We start from the raw sequence: 13,481 nt of genomic DNA on the forward strand, positions 1-13,481 counted from the left end.
CGACTTCACCCAAGCCGCATTTACTTGTGCATGGGCGTCTGGAATAGTGTCACACCCAGCGTTGAGCAACGAATGGTTCCATCCTTCTGCGGGCCGCACTCGACACACTCCGTTTTCTCAGTATTTAGTCTAAGTCCATGTGCAGTTAGTCTGTTATTCCACTTCTGAACTTGTTCTTGAAACTGTCTATGATCCTCAGGAACCAATAGGACATAGTCAGAATTCAGTAGTGACCATGGGGATTATGGCTGTATATCGGATGTGACTGTGTCCATACACAATATGAAGATAAACCGGACACCAACCCGAATAGGGAATGGCGGTCCACTCGCTTGGTCCAGTGCCACTTTTAACGATCATCTCAGTTCATCTTATTTCTGCTTGTCGGAAGACAGCACGGAACGATGGAATCTGTACATTGTGTTACGTTATGAGGCCCCGCGTAGCGACTGCAGCGCTGTGGGGACCTGCACTGAACTATTGAATGGTTATATCTAAGGCATCGGCGGCACTGTATGGCAGGTAGAATATACGGCTGTACGGGGCACCTTGTTCCGAGTGTGTAAACGTACTCTGGTAGATACTGAGAACGAAAGATCAATAAACAGACTGGAATGGGTCTTGCGTCTCCGATGTGTTTAGAAGCATTTTTCTTCTTGAATCGCTATATGTTGACTACCGGAAGGTCAGAAATAATTTCTTGGAGAAGTTCCTCTTCACTGAGTGAAGTGCCTAAATTGTTTTATTCCTTTACGCTGGTTAATACTGTTGGAAATGTAAATATCTAGCTGATGCTTACGGAAGAACTGCGAGTCAACCAACTGGTTAGCTACAATACCAACAGTAGTTTCAGTCCGTAAGCCATTTCGACCTATTGAGCTTATGTTGGTAATGGTGTGTTTACTAAAATCCTGTTCTTAATATTTTTCAAATTGTCATCGAATGAAGGTTTCCTAGTTATATATTTTCCCCTTGAATTATTACGTAAAATGGTCCTCTGCCATTTCCGCTCTACCTATTGTTGTTACTGCTATCCAAGCGATTATTTGGTCGAGGATTATTCACCATGTCTATTGACTGAGATGGTTCATTACTGATTGTGTTTGCACTAGATGTAGAGTCTAAGTAACCCAAACTACTAGTAGAATCTGTAATCATATGATCGCTTTCTACTGCAAGATAATCATCGCCACTAGTACGTAGCCGTTTGGGTTGTGATTGGCATTCATTAGTGAGACAAGAATGACCTTAAGCATCTGGATTCGTTATGTGCCGTAGTCTTAAATTGTTATGATTTCAGAGTCCAGAAGTCCCGAGTTGTAACCATGTCCTTGAACTGCTGGATTAGACATAGAGATTAGCTGCTGCTGACGGTGAGCTTGTTGGTGTTAAAGATGATGCTGTGTTAGATGGTTAGATGCATTGCCTGTTAACAAAGCACTACTTTGTCGGTATGTCTCTGAATAATATGTTTGAAACGCTGCACTGATGGCTTGGCCCGTGTCCGGTGGGTCAGCCATATTAAAGCAATAGCTCTGTTCTAAATCACAGAACATAATTGAATGTTCATTAGAAAACAACTAATTTAAAACAAAACGCGATGTCCTCGCGCACGAACAAATGGGCCTGGTCACTTACAGAGCTCCATACGAGTACATCTCTCTACGATGCCTGGGAGAGAACTCCGGAATTGGCACGTGTAAAAGAAAGGATGGGGTTCAATAGTGCTAGCAGTGTCCCGGTTATGTCCTTCTGATTCAGGTGCTAACTAACATGAAATCTGAGATTATTCATTTGTATTAATACTGTTAATGATTTATTTTTGTAAAACAAACTACAGTTATCAAGATTTGTTAATGAGCTTGTACATGTCTATTTGTCTATCGCGTGGTGGCGCGTGTCAAGTCTATATGCTCTGATACCGTGGTTAGGTGGTTCGAGTCCCGTTGGTTGTAAACATTTTCACCATCAGAATGTTGGCGGGCAGGTTGGGAGTGGTAGTGGTATACAATTTATAATGATTAGATTGCGATGCAAAATCCTAGATTAAATTTCAAACCTCTCCGCCGTGTTCATATAGAGCGAGGGCACATGACGCTATAGATGGTGATTCGTTCATACGATGGGGACGTAAAGCCTTGAGCAGACCCTTGGTGCTATTCGACAGGAGCCGGATCGGGTTACATTTTCTCCCTTCCTACTATAATATGTCACGTTATTCATTTCAGATGATGGTGACGTCAGGAAGGGCATCCAGTCATGAAACATCGCGACTAATATTCATCTCACTTCACACACAACCCCGTACAGAAACGAGACAAGGGTTGGACATACATCTAACTATCTATATACACTGAGTGGCCAAAAGTCGTAGGAAGACACTGAATGTGATGTTAATAATGAGTTGCTCATCCGCGAGCCCTCAAAACGGCAGCAGTATGGTGAGGTATCGACTCTACAAGGTGTCGGAATAGTTCTGGAAGGATATGGACCCACGCATCTTGCACTGCTACCCACAGTTAGTCTTGTGTAGTTGGTGCTGGGTTCATGGAGCTTGCTCCAGCATCGACAGCATCCCATAAATACTCGAATGGTTTAAGATCGGGGGATCTGGAGGGCCAATCTATGGTCGTAACTTCTCTGGAGTGCTCCTCCAACCACTTCCGTGCCACAAAGAGCGGTGATATGGCGCATTGTCCTGTTGAAAAATGGCATCTCCATCAGGGTACTATAGGGCCAGAAAGGGATGGAGACGGTCTGAATGAATGTCCACATAACGTGCACCTGTCAGTGCTCACTGCAGGCTGACGATGGGGCCTAATAACGACCATGAGAATGCCGCCCAGACCAGAACTGAGCCACCTCCCGTCTGGACACAACCTTGTTGACACGCAGGATCCATAGCTTCATAGGGTATACCCCACAGTCTCACACGCTTATCGTCTCGATACAACTGGAACCGGGATGCATAGGACCATACCACACACCGACACTGTTCCATGGTCCACTGCGGATGTTGCAGGCCCATGCACGTCGTCGAGCTCTGTGTCGAGGTGTCAGCAGCGGAACACGAGTTGGTTGTCGGCTGGTGAAGCCTGTGCGGTGCAGTTGCCTCCTTATAGCCCTGGTAGAAATGGGTTGCTGACTCCCAACATTCAACTGGGCGGTGTTCTGACTTACAGTAGCCCGTCGAATGCCCAGTATGGTTCTGTGGAGGCACCCCTGTGGTCTTCTCGTTCGGCGGTTTACGCGGGTGGTAAAATTCCCTTTGCGATATTGAAGATCCATCCTTGACACTGTTGACCTCCGAAACTTGAATTCGCATGTAATCTCCGCAATGCTATGACCCATGCGCCGTGCGCCGAGGAACATCCCACGTTCAAAGTCGGTTAACTCGCGACCTGTTGCCCTCTTCACGGCTCTGGTGTCTGTGACAAAATGCTCAGCTACGCCGCAGCTACCGGTAAAGGTCAGGCGTCATACACGGCACATTTTCTAATGGGACACTCCTTCCCGTGACTTCATTGTATTTAGTTTCGTTTAATGGTAGTTACATTTAACTTTAAGAAATCCAACTGGAACAAAAATCAAGAAACGGTGGAAATAATAATGCAAGACATAAGTGACAAAGACTCTCCACACCACGAACCTACTACACTGGCTAAGCAGGGGGAGAGGTGATACTCCCACGTGGCGCGTCCCAGGTGGCGGATAGGGGGGTCCTAACCGGCTTGCGGACTTGAGGGAAATAAAATACCTCTCGCGGACCAAACACACTACCCCTGTGGGTGGGGGACGCAGATGAAGAATACAACCACGGTATCCCCTGCCTGTCGTAAGAGGCTACTAAGAGAGACCCAAGGGGCTCTCGACTTGGGAGTGTGGGTTGGCGACCGCGGGGCCCTTCGCTGAGTCCTGGTATTGCTTCCACTTACTTGTGCCAGGCTCCTCACTGTCGTCTATCCTGTCCGACCTCCCTTGGTCAACTCTTGTTCCTTTCCGACCCGACGGTATTAGAGTATTCGAGGCCTAGGGAGTCTTTCATTTTCACGCCCTTCGTGGCCCTTGCCTTTCTTTGTCCGTCACTTCATTTTTCGAAGTGACGGATCACTATTGTTTTTTTTTTTCTCTTTATCTGCCTCCTGTGGGGGGGAGAAGCAGACAAAGAATACTCCCACGGAATCCTCTGCCTGTCGTAAGAGGCGACTAAAAGGGGCGACGAAGGGATGATCAAATTAGAACCATGAAACTATTTGTGATTAGTGCCACCACGCGGGAAACACCATGGATCGACTTTACTTTCGCGTAATACCACTATGTTGGGTATCAAATAGGTTTGTGATTAGTAGTAAACGTGGGCACGACGGCTTTTACAGTACCTGTGATTAGTAGCACTATATGAGCGATACCATGGGATGAAGAAACTCATGGTTCTGGCTTGCCTATGATTAGTACCCACTATATGAGGAACACCACGGTATAGTACGAGTCCCTGTGGTTAGTACACTTAGGTGATGGACACCATAGGTTTGCGTTGCCTGTCAAGGGCGCCGCAATGTGCGAAACACATTAGGTCTGTAATACATGTGCGAATTTCATTACCGGTACTTATGAGTCGTACCATAGTGTATGGAATACCGCGAGTCTATGCTACTCTTGATTAGTACCGCAACATGGGAAATACCATGATTCTACTTTTATAGCGATAAATACCATTATGAGGGCCAATGACCCTGATTTTGAACTCGTTTCGAGAACGAGCATATTCTAATCGATTCAGCATCGTGCTATAAAAGCAGTCCCTTGGTCCGTACTACTATTGTTTTGTGCCAGCTTCTCTGCATGTGAGGCACTGTGGGTCGGATCCACTGATCGTTTTAACTTCATATCAGTCCATCCATTCATTCTTCGTCCTCACCCTTTGAATTCTGGTCAGTGGAGGATTTTGGACTTTCAATTTGTCATCTCATTTCGTACCATTAGGGGCCGATGACCTCGATGTTAGGCCCTTTAAACAACAGAAATCAATCAATCAATCAATCAATCAATCAATCAATCAATCAATCAATCAATCAATCAATCAATCAATCAATCAATCAATCAATCAATCAATCAATCAATCAGTCAGTCAGTCAGTCAGTCAGTCAATCAATCAATCAATCAATCAATCAATCAATCAATCAATCAATCAATCAATCAATCAGTCAGTCAGTCAGTCAATCAAGACTCTCCACACCAAGCTGCGTCCAAGCTTAGTGAAATTATAAGTGAAAGTGCAAAAGAAGCCATACCGAGAGGAAAACCATACAGATTTAAACCTTTTGGGAATGTTGAACTAAATGAACAAAAAAAGTCAAGTGGGACAAAGCAAGAGAACTTGCTGGAAATGCTCAAGGAAAAAACAATGGACAAAAATGACACGATGTCATCGAGTGGAGACGAGAAAACGCAATGTTAAACAGAAAAATCAGCGAAGCCAAGAAAACAACATAGAATAAATTTATTAACAAAAGAAGACTACAGAAAATATGGCCCCAAAGCACAGAAACTACTGAGCTGATTAAACAATAAGTACTCAGAAAAATACAGCCACACTGTTAAAATAAACGGCTGAGAAGAAGAAAATTTCCAAAAAATTTAATACATTCTACCTAAACATATATAAAATAAATAAGAATTTGAAAAATAAACAGAAATCACATTTGGGAGCACACATCTGGAAGTGGTGTTTACGCAAGAGTTCTCCAAGGAAGATATGGATGAAGCATATCGTAACATACAAAACAAAGAACAACCTGGAGATGAAAAAATCTTCCCAGAATTCATAAAGAACATTGGCCTCAATGCACGCAAAATACTCCTAAATATTGAAAATGTGTTTTGGCTCAATGAATTTCCCCTACCAACAGACTGAACTAAAGGCACAATCATCCCAATTCTAAAATCTGGGAAAGATGAAAAGGAAATGGAGTCATACCGACCCATAACCTAACTTTAATACTCGCCAAAATATGTGAAAATATGGTATCAGGACGCCTAAATTGGTATTTGGAGAAACAATAATGCCTTGTTGAAGAACACGCAGGATTCAGAACAAACATGTCAACCTCAAATGCAGTAACAAAACTTGTACAATACGTAAACAACGCTTCAACACCATAATAGTACATTAGCAGTTTTCATAGACTTTAAAGGAGCCTACGATACCGTTTGGAGATCAAAACTCATCAGCAAGTTAAAAAACTATGAAGTAAGGAAGAAAATGCTGAATTGGATGGAAAGATTCCTAAATCAGAGATGGATAGAAAAGAAGATGGAAAAACACAGAATCATGTTACAAACAGTCTAAAATAGCTTTACCACAAGGAGTGACATCGAGCACCACACTTATATCAATGACCTACCAAACAAGTTAACAAAGTCAACGGTATTAAGGTCAGCACGTTCGCTGATGACGTCGTTATCTGGACGTTAGCCAATAACAAAACCAGCGAACAGAAACCATAAATGCAGCCTTGAAGGAACTTATCTCATGGACAACTGAGAACAAATGATTGTCAGCAAGACAAAAACTGTAGCATATATCAGTTCTTCACACTTAAACATGAAAATACCGAGTTCAAACTCAAACTGGAAGACGACCATATAGAAAAAAGCAACAGCGCTAAATATCTAGGTGTGACACTGCAACAAATTAAACTGGAAAAGCCAAGGAGGAAAAACATCTGAAAAAGCGAATAAACGGATTAACCTGATGAAGAGACTAGCAGGCACTAAATAGGGATGTACACAAGGCACACTCAACATCACCTCATATGTGAAACCTATAATTAAATATGGAAGTGGGGTAATAGTCACAGAAAATAAAACATGTCTAGAACAGCTCGAAAGAATACAATTGAATGCCTTAAGATTCATATCAAGGACAGTTAAAACAACACCAATCACAACACTACAGCTATATACAAATAACCCACCAATCCAAAGATAAATACAAGCTGCAATGGAATCGTCACAAAAATCAAACTGGATACCCAGGGTAAGACACAATGAACGATTACAAACCCAAGAAACACCTATAAACGTTAGTATAAATATTTTAAAAGTGCTAAGAATACCATCCAAAATTAAAACCACCCTTGAACCAATAAGCCCATTGGACTACACTTCAATACAAACCAACTTGTCTCTCCCAGATAATGTCGAGAAAATAGATGGTATCCCAGTACCAAATGCTGAGAAGCTCAACACTTAGTATGCTAAACGAAAAATATACTGTAGATCAGTGATTAAGAGTCTTAACAGACGGCTCACAAATAGATGACAGAGGAGCAGGCGCTAGAATTTTCTGCCAATTATTCTCAAAATATGCTCCAGGAGGCAGATATCATGACAAATTCGATAGAAAAATAGAAGCCATATATCATGTCCTACAAAATCACATTTACTGAGTCAATTCATTTGAAAAAGCAGTCCTACTCACAGATTCACTAGCTGCCATACAAGCAGTATCCTGAAATACCAAACCCCATTCATCAAGAATTCATGACATTGAACATCTACCAACGAAATTAAAAACTTTAAAGAGAAACATCACTTTACAATGGTTCCCCGCCCATGTAGGAGAAGAAAGCAACGAACTGGCAGATAAACTAGCAAATAAAGGCACTAATACATACATGAGAACCAAACCTCACGAGCTAACTCATTCAAGAAGATAATCACAAAAACCTTGAAAAATGGAAGAAAGGAATGACCCAACTTACTACAATGAAGAAATTAAAAAAATGGCCTATTAGACAAAAATAAAAGCAAGCCGAGGAAAGAAGTAGTGGTGATGTTCAGATTGGAAAAAGGACAAGATTGCTTAGCTGCACATGCAGCTAAAATCAAAATATATCCGACAGAAAAGTGTACGTTCTGCAAAATTACTGGATCAGTGATGGACTCAAAACTCCTATTTCAGCGGACAGGATTCAACCCAACCCAACAAAAACAAGGAAATTTACCAGCCCTATACTGGACATCCAGGAACAGGTTGCAACAAGACTCTGTTCTCTAATACATCTGTACATTTTAAATTTTATTTGTATATTACTGTTGTTTAGAGACATCAGTTTTGTATTGGAGTTACTTCCGATTAAAGCCATAGGTTACAACAACATGCTTAAGTTGCGATTTTCTTTGAATTATATACCTATTGTTATGTTAGCACCCCAAATTATTTTCATTGCATGTAAAGACGTAGGCGTAAGATTTCTTAACGTATTCGTTACGTGTTACCATCAAAGATTCAAAGTTTTCAAGTGTTGTTTATTATGTGCAGTCCTAGAGCAACCAAACACTGGTATACAGTGCAGTACGGGCTTCATCATCTGCTATGCGTATTTTCTAGCTTGACCGTGCCAGATGTATGGCTGTATTTGGGGATGGACATAGAGAAGTAGCAGTAGGGATTACCCAATGTGAAGTGTCGGGTACCGTGAGATCAATGATGTGACTGACAGATCGGTATATCTGCATAACAGCGCAGAGGACAGCTCAACAATTACGATATGGCTTCTTGAGGACAACTGGTGTTCGTGTATGCCCATTTCAACCATTCGACGTGTTCTACTAGAGAAACGTCATTGTATTGAGAGAAGAAGGTGGGCCATCCAACATCTTAATAGGGAGTTGGATAAATGGCGTAATATCATGTTTGCAGATGAAACGCGGACATGACACGACGAAAAAGAGGGTGGAGACGTAAAGGACACAGTGGAAAGTGTTGACGAGGTGGTGGTGTGTTGATTTGGGCTAGGTTTATGCGTCGCCCTCGTTCACCGTTGATACCAATTCGAAGGACGTAAACTGCCCAGCGATATACCGATGAAATTCTTTGACAGTTTGTACGATGCTTTATGAATGAATATGGTGCTGAATTCAGATATCAGTGAGGGACTTCTTGAAAGAACCATATGAAGTGGCCGGCTAGTTTTCCGGACATGAAGTGCATTACGCATGCATGGGACAGGTTGTAAACAGCTGTTTTTGATCGTCCAAAACACTCGCAGATGTCATTAGAGTTGCTCATATGGTCTGGGATCTCCTTCCTCAAGACGAGCGTGTCGGAGACCAGAACATTATCAGAGGAGCCCATTCACGGCAACAAAGCAGAATTAAGAAAGCCAAATTCAGGAAAGAAAAAATACATTACCATTAGTGTTTATGACGTTGGATATTTTAAGAAAAACATTTGCGTTTGTTAAAGTTTACGTTTCGAGCTTGCGTGTCTCCGTGATACAATAAACAATACTGTGTAACTAGCATCGTTATTTGCGGTGTATATAATCCCACATCAGCATGGCATTATATGTGAATTATCCCTCCGAAATCTGGATGAAACAGTAGAAAATACTCAGACTTATTAAGTTATTATCGGAAACAAATAATTTTCGTATTTGAATTGTTTTGAATAATATATTAAATCGTATTTCTAAACAAAAAACCACACACGTTATTTGAGGAAGAGCTCACAGCTCCGATCAAGTGAAGAGATTGCGCCCTACTTGCAGCGGATTACGCACTGACACGCAATGCTCTCAGTGTAATTACATGCAGGCGAGGTGTTATCTCTGTTCTTTATTCTATTATACCACTCTTACGAGATTTACAGCAACTCGTAAAACCTTGGAGGCCTATTACTCAGTCTGAGTCGCCCACTTAACACCCTCTCGGCGGGGCCATAGAACAACACACACCGTATCCCCTGACTGTCGCAAGAGGCAACTAATAGGGGCCCGAGGGGTTCTTAACTGGGGAGCACAGGTTGGCGAGCGCGGGGCACTCAGCTGAGTCCATGTATTGTTTAAACTTACTTCTGTCAAGCTCCATACTTTTATCTATCCTATCCGACCTCCCTTCGTCATCGCTTGTTCTTGTGTAATATGAGCCTCTACCAATATTTGCATCCAAGAATATCGACAGCTTTACCTACAGTATCTGCCTTGTCTCTGAGCGTAATTCGGATTATCGTGGATTAAAAAGACGATTTCACTGGGTTGTCGTCTATGAAGTTACCCTTATATTCTTTTGTAAAACAAACATTGGTATGCTAGATGGTATTAGTGATCACGAAGCTGTTTTTGTCGTAGTTAAAAATAAATGTGAAAGAAAGGAAGGTATTAAAATTAGGACTATTAGGCAGTACCATATGGCTGATAAAACAGGCATGAGGGAGTTTTTAAAAAGTAACTATGATCGCTGGAAAATGGTAAATAAAAATGTAAACAGACTCTGGGATGGGTTTAAAGCAATTGTGGAGGAATGTGAAAATAGGTTTGTTCCTTCAAAGGCGGCAAGGAATGGTAAGGATCCACTATATTGTAACAGAGTAGTAAAGAGACTAAGAAGGAGGTGCAGACTGGAAAGAAATAGAGTTAGAAATGGTTATGGAAGTAAGGAGAAATTGAAGGAACTTACTAGGAAATTGAATCTAGCAAAGAAGTCAGCTAACGATAACATGATGGCAAGCTTAACTGGTGGTCATACAAATTTTAGTGAAAAATGGAAGAGTATGTATAGGTACTTTTAGGCAGAAACAGGTTCAAAGAAGGACATTCCAGGAATAATTAATGAACAAGGGGAGTGTGTATGCGAGGATCTTCAAAAGGCAGAAGTATTCAGTCAGCAATATGTAAAGATTGTTGCTTACAAGGATAATGTCCAGATAGGGGATGTTAGTAACACTAAAGAAGTATTAAAATTTACCTATGATAACAATGACATTTACAGTAAGATACAAAAGTTGAAAACTAGAAAAGCAGCTGGAATTGGTAAGATTTCTGGGGATATAGTACCATATCTGAAGTACTTATTTGATTATTGTTTGGTTGAAGGAGCTATACCAAATGAAGGGAGAGTTGCTATAGTAGCCCCTGTTTATAAAGGAAAGGGTGACAGACATAAACCTGAAAATTACAGGCCAGTCAGTTTGACATGCATTGTATGTAAGCTTTGGGAAAGCATTCTTTCTGATTATATTAGACATGTTTGTGAAATTAATAACTGGTTTGACAGAAGGCAGTTTGGGTTTAGAAAAGGTTATTCGACTGAAGCTCAGCTTGTAGGATTTCAGCAAGCAGGAGGCCAAATTGACTGTATTGCGATTGACCTATCTAAGGCATTTGATGGGGTAGATCATGGGAGACTACTGGCAAACATGAGCGCAATTGGACTAGAAAAGAGTGACAATGGGTGGCTATATTTCTAGAAAATAGAACTCAGAGAATTAGAGTAGGCGAAGCTTTATCTGACCCTGTAATAATTGAGAGGGGAATTCCTCAAGGCAGTATTATTGGACCTTTATGTTTTCTTATATATATCAATGATATGTGTAAAGAAGTGGAATCAGAGATAAGGCTGTTTGCAGATGATGTTATTCTGTACAGAGTAATAAATAAGTTACAAGATTGTGAGCGGCTGCAGGGTGACCTCGATAGTGTTGTGAGATGGACGGTGGACGATGGTATGATGATCAACGGGGGTAAAAGTCAGGTTGTGAGTTTCACAAATAGGAAAAGTCCTCTCAGTTTTAATTACTGCGTTGATGGGGTGGAAGTTCCTTTTGGGCATCATTGTGAGTACCTAGGTGTTAATATAAGAAAAGATCTTCATTGGGGTAATCACATAAATATGATTGTTAATAAAGGGTACAGATCTCTGCACATGGTTATGAGGGTATTTAGGGGTTGTAGAAAGGATGTAAAGGAGAGGGCATATACGTCTCTAGTAAGACCCCAACTAGAGTATGGTTCCAGTGTATGGGACTCTCACCAGGATTACTTGATTCAAGAACTGGAAAAAATCCAAAGAAAAGCAGCTCGATTTGCTCTGGGTGATTTCCGACAAAAGAGTAGCGTTACAAAAATGTTGCAAAGTTTGGGCTGAGAAAATTTGGGAGAAAGGAGACGAGCTGCTCGATTAAATGGTATGTTCCGAGGTGTCAGAGGAGAGATGGCGTGGGAGGACATCAGTAGACGAATAAATTTGAGTGGTGTCTTTAAAAGTAGGAAAGATCACAATATGAAGATAAAGTTGGAATTCAAGAGGACAGATTGGGGCAAATATTCGTTTATAGGAAGGGGTGTTAGGGATTGGAATAACTTACCAAGGGAAATGTTCAATAATTTTCCAATTTCTTTGCGATCATTTAAGAAAAGGCCAGGAAAACAACAGATAGGGAATCTGCCACCTGGGCGACTGCCCTAAATGCAGATCAGTATTGATTGATTGACTATTTGTAGCCTACATGTGCCGTACTTACCACCCGGGTGGGTCTATGACCTAACATATGTGGTGGTCGCGAGGCTTTAGATCGTTGTAACGGATGAAATCACCAAACAAACTGAAATCATCAATGTTAAGCAAATTGGGATATTTCAGTTCTGAGACATTTAGGTGAATGGTTAACGCTGAGGCCTTCGGATCACAAAGTCTCGCGTTGAATTCCAGGCTGGATCGGGAATTTTAATGGCGTCTTGTTAATTTTTCTGCCCAGGGGCCTGGGTGTTTACAGAAACGCTGTACTGTCAAAATGTAGCGGAAGATGTCCAAATATCTGCAGAAATATGTTACAGGATGAAAGAGCATCGAATTGTGAATCGAAGATGCCCACGGAACGTTTCATATTTTTCGGGACGGACAGTGGAGTTGCGTGTGCCTGTCTGGGCAAGTGGATGGCACAGTGACATGCATAACTGATTGCAGTACAGCAATCATTAGTGGTTTAGTGCATTTCATGACTTTTAAGTTAAATACTGAACAATTCTGCTGGGAGAGTCAGACTGTGGACTCAAAAAACAAGTTAAAAGACTCGAGCGAAAAGTACATGAGGTCAACTCACCTCAATGCAGGTCCAGTTGGGCGCGTGGCATGTGCTAATGATGCTGATGTTCTGGGCTCGGTTCATCCACACGGCCGACACCTCGTGGTTGTCCTTTCCCACCCAGCCGGCAGACGTCAGGTAGTAGTCCCTGGAAGAAACAATTGCTTTCGGCCATCCTGACATCAAAAATTAACATGTTAATTTTCACTTCTTTGAACAGGGAAACTTCCCTGAATTAAAAAATACATAACAACATCCCTTGGGAATGGAGGCGACGTGTATAGAGTTCTTGTTTTATTATTGTCTGGATTGTTGTGTGGATGCCGCGTAACAAAATATCATCTTACTTGCAATTGTCTGTACCTGCACAACATTAAAGTGACCGAGGAATGCCACTCATAGGGTGGTTGCAGTAGCAACTTGTGGCTCGGTGCGGAAAGCAACGGGAAAATACCTCACTCCCTCTTCAGTGACGCATAGGCTCATGGCGGAGGGTTCTACCGGCCTTCAACATAACTAATTCATACTATTTTTAATTCTTGGCATCACTCACTTTCCAATAATGACAGCTTTTTTCATTTAGGTAGGTTTATCTCAAGAATGATAAGGGTAT

General features: G+C 41.7%; 1 protein-coding gene across 1 annotated transcript in view; it reads right to left on the reverse strand.

The window, feature by feature from the left end:
- Positions 1–13,481, reverse strand: part of LOC136872592 (inactive dipeptidyl peptidase 10) — a 782,685-nt gene that overhangs the window by 50,276 nt on the left and 718,928 nt on the right. Inside the window, exon 9 of the mRNA XM_067146389.2 lies at positions 12,887–13,016. Within this exon, the coding sequence (XP_067002490.1) occupies positions 12,887–13,016 (130 nt within the window). The remainder of the gene's footprint in view (positions 1–12,886; positions 13,017–13,481) is intronic.

This window comes from Anabrus simplex, chromosome 4, assembly GCF_040414725.1.
Source record: "Anabrus simplex isolate iqAnaSimp1 chromosome 4, ASM4041472v1, whole genome shotgun sequence".
Taxonomy (NCBI): Eukaryota; Metazoa; Arthropoda; class Insecta; order Orthoptera; family Tettigoniidae; genus Anabrus; species Anabrus simplex.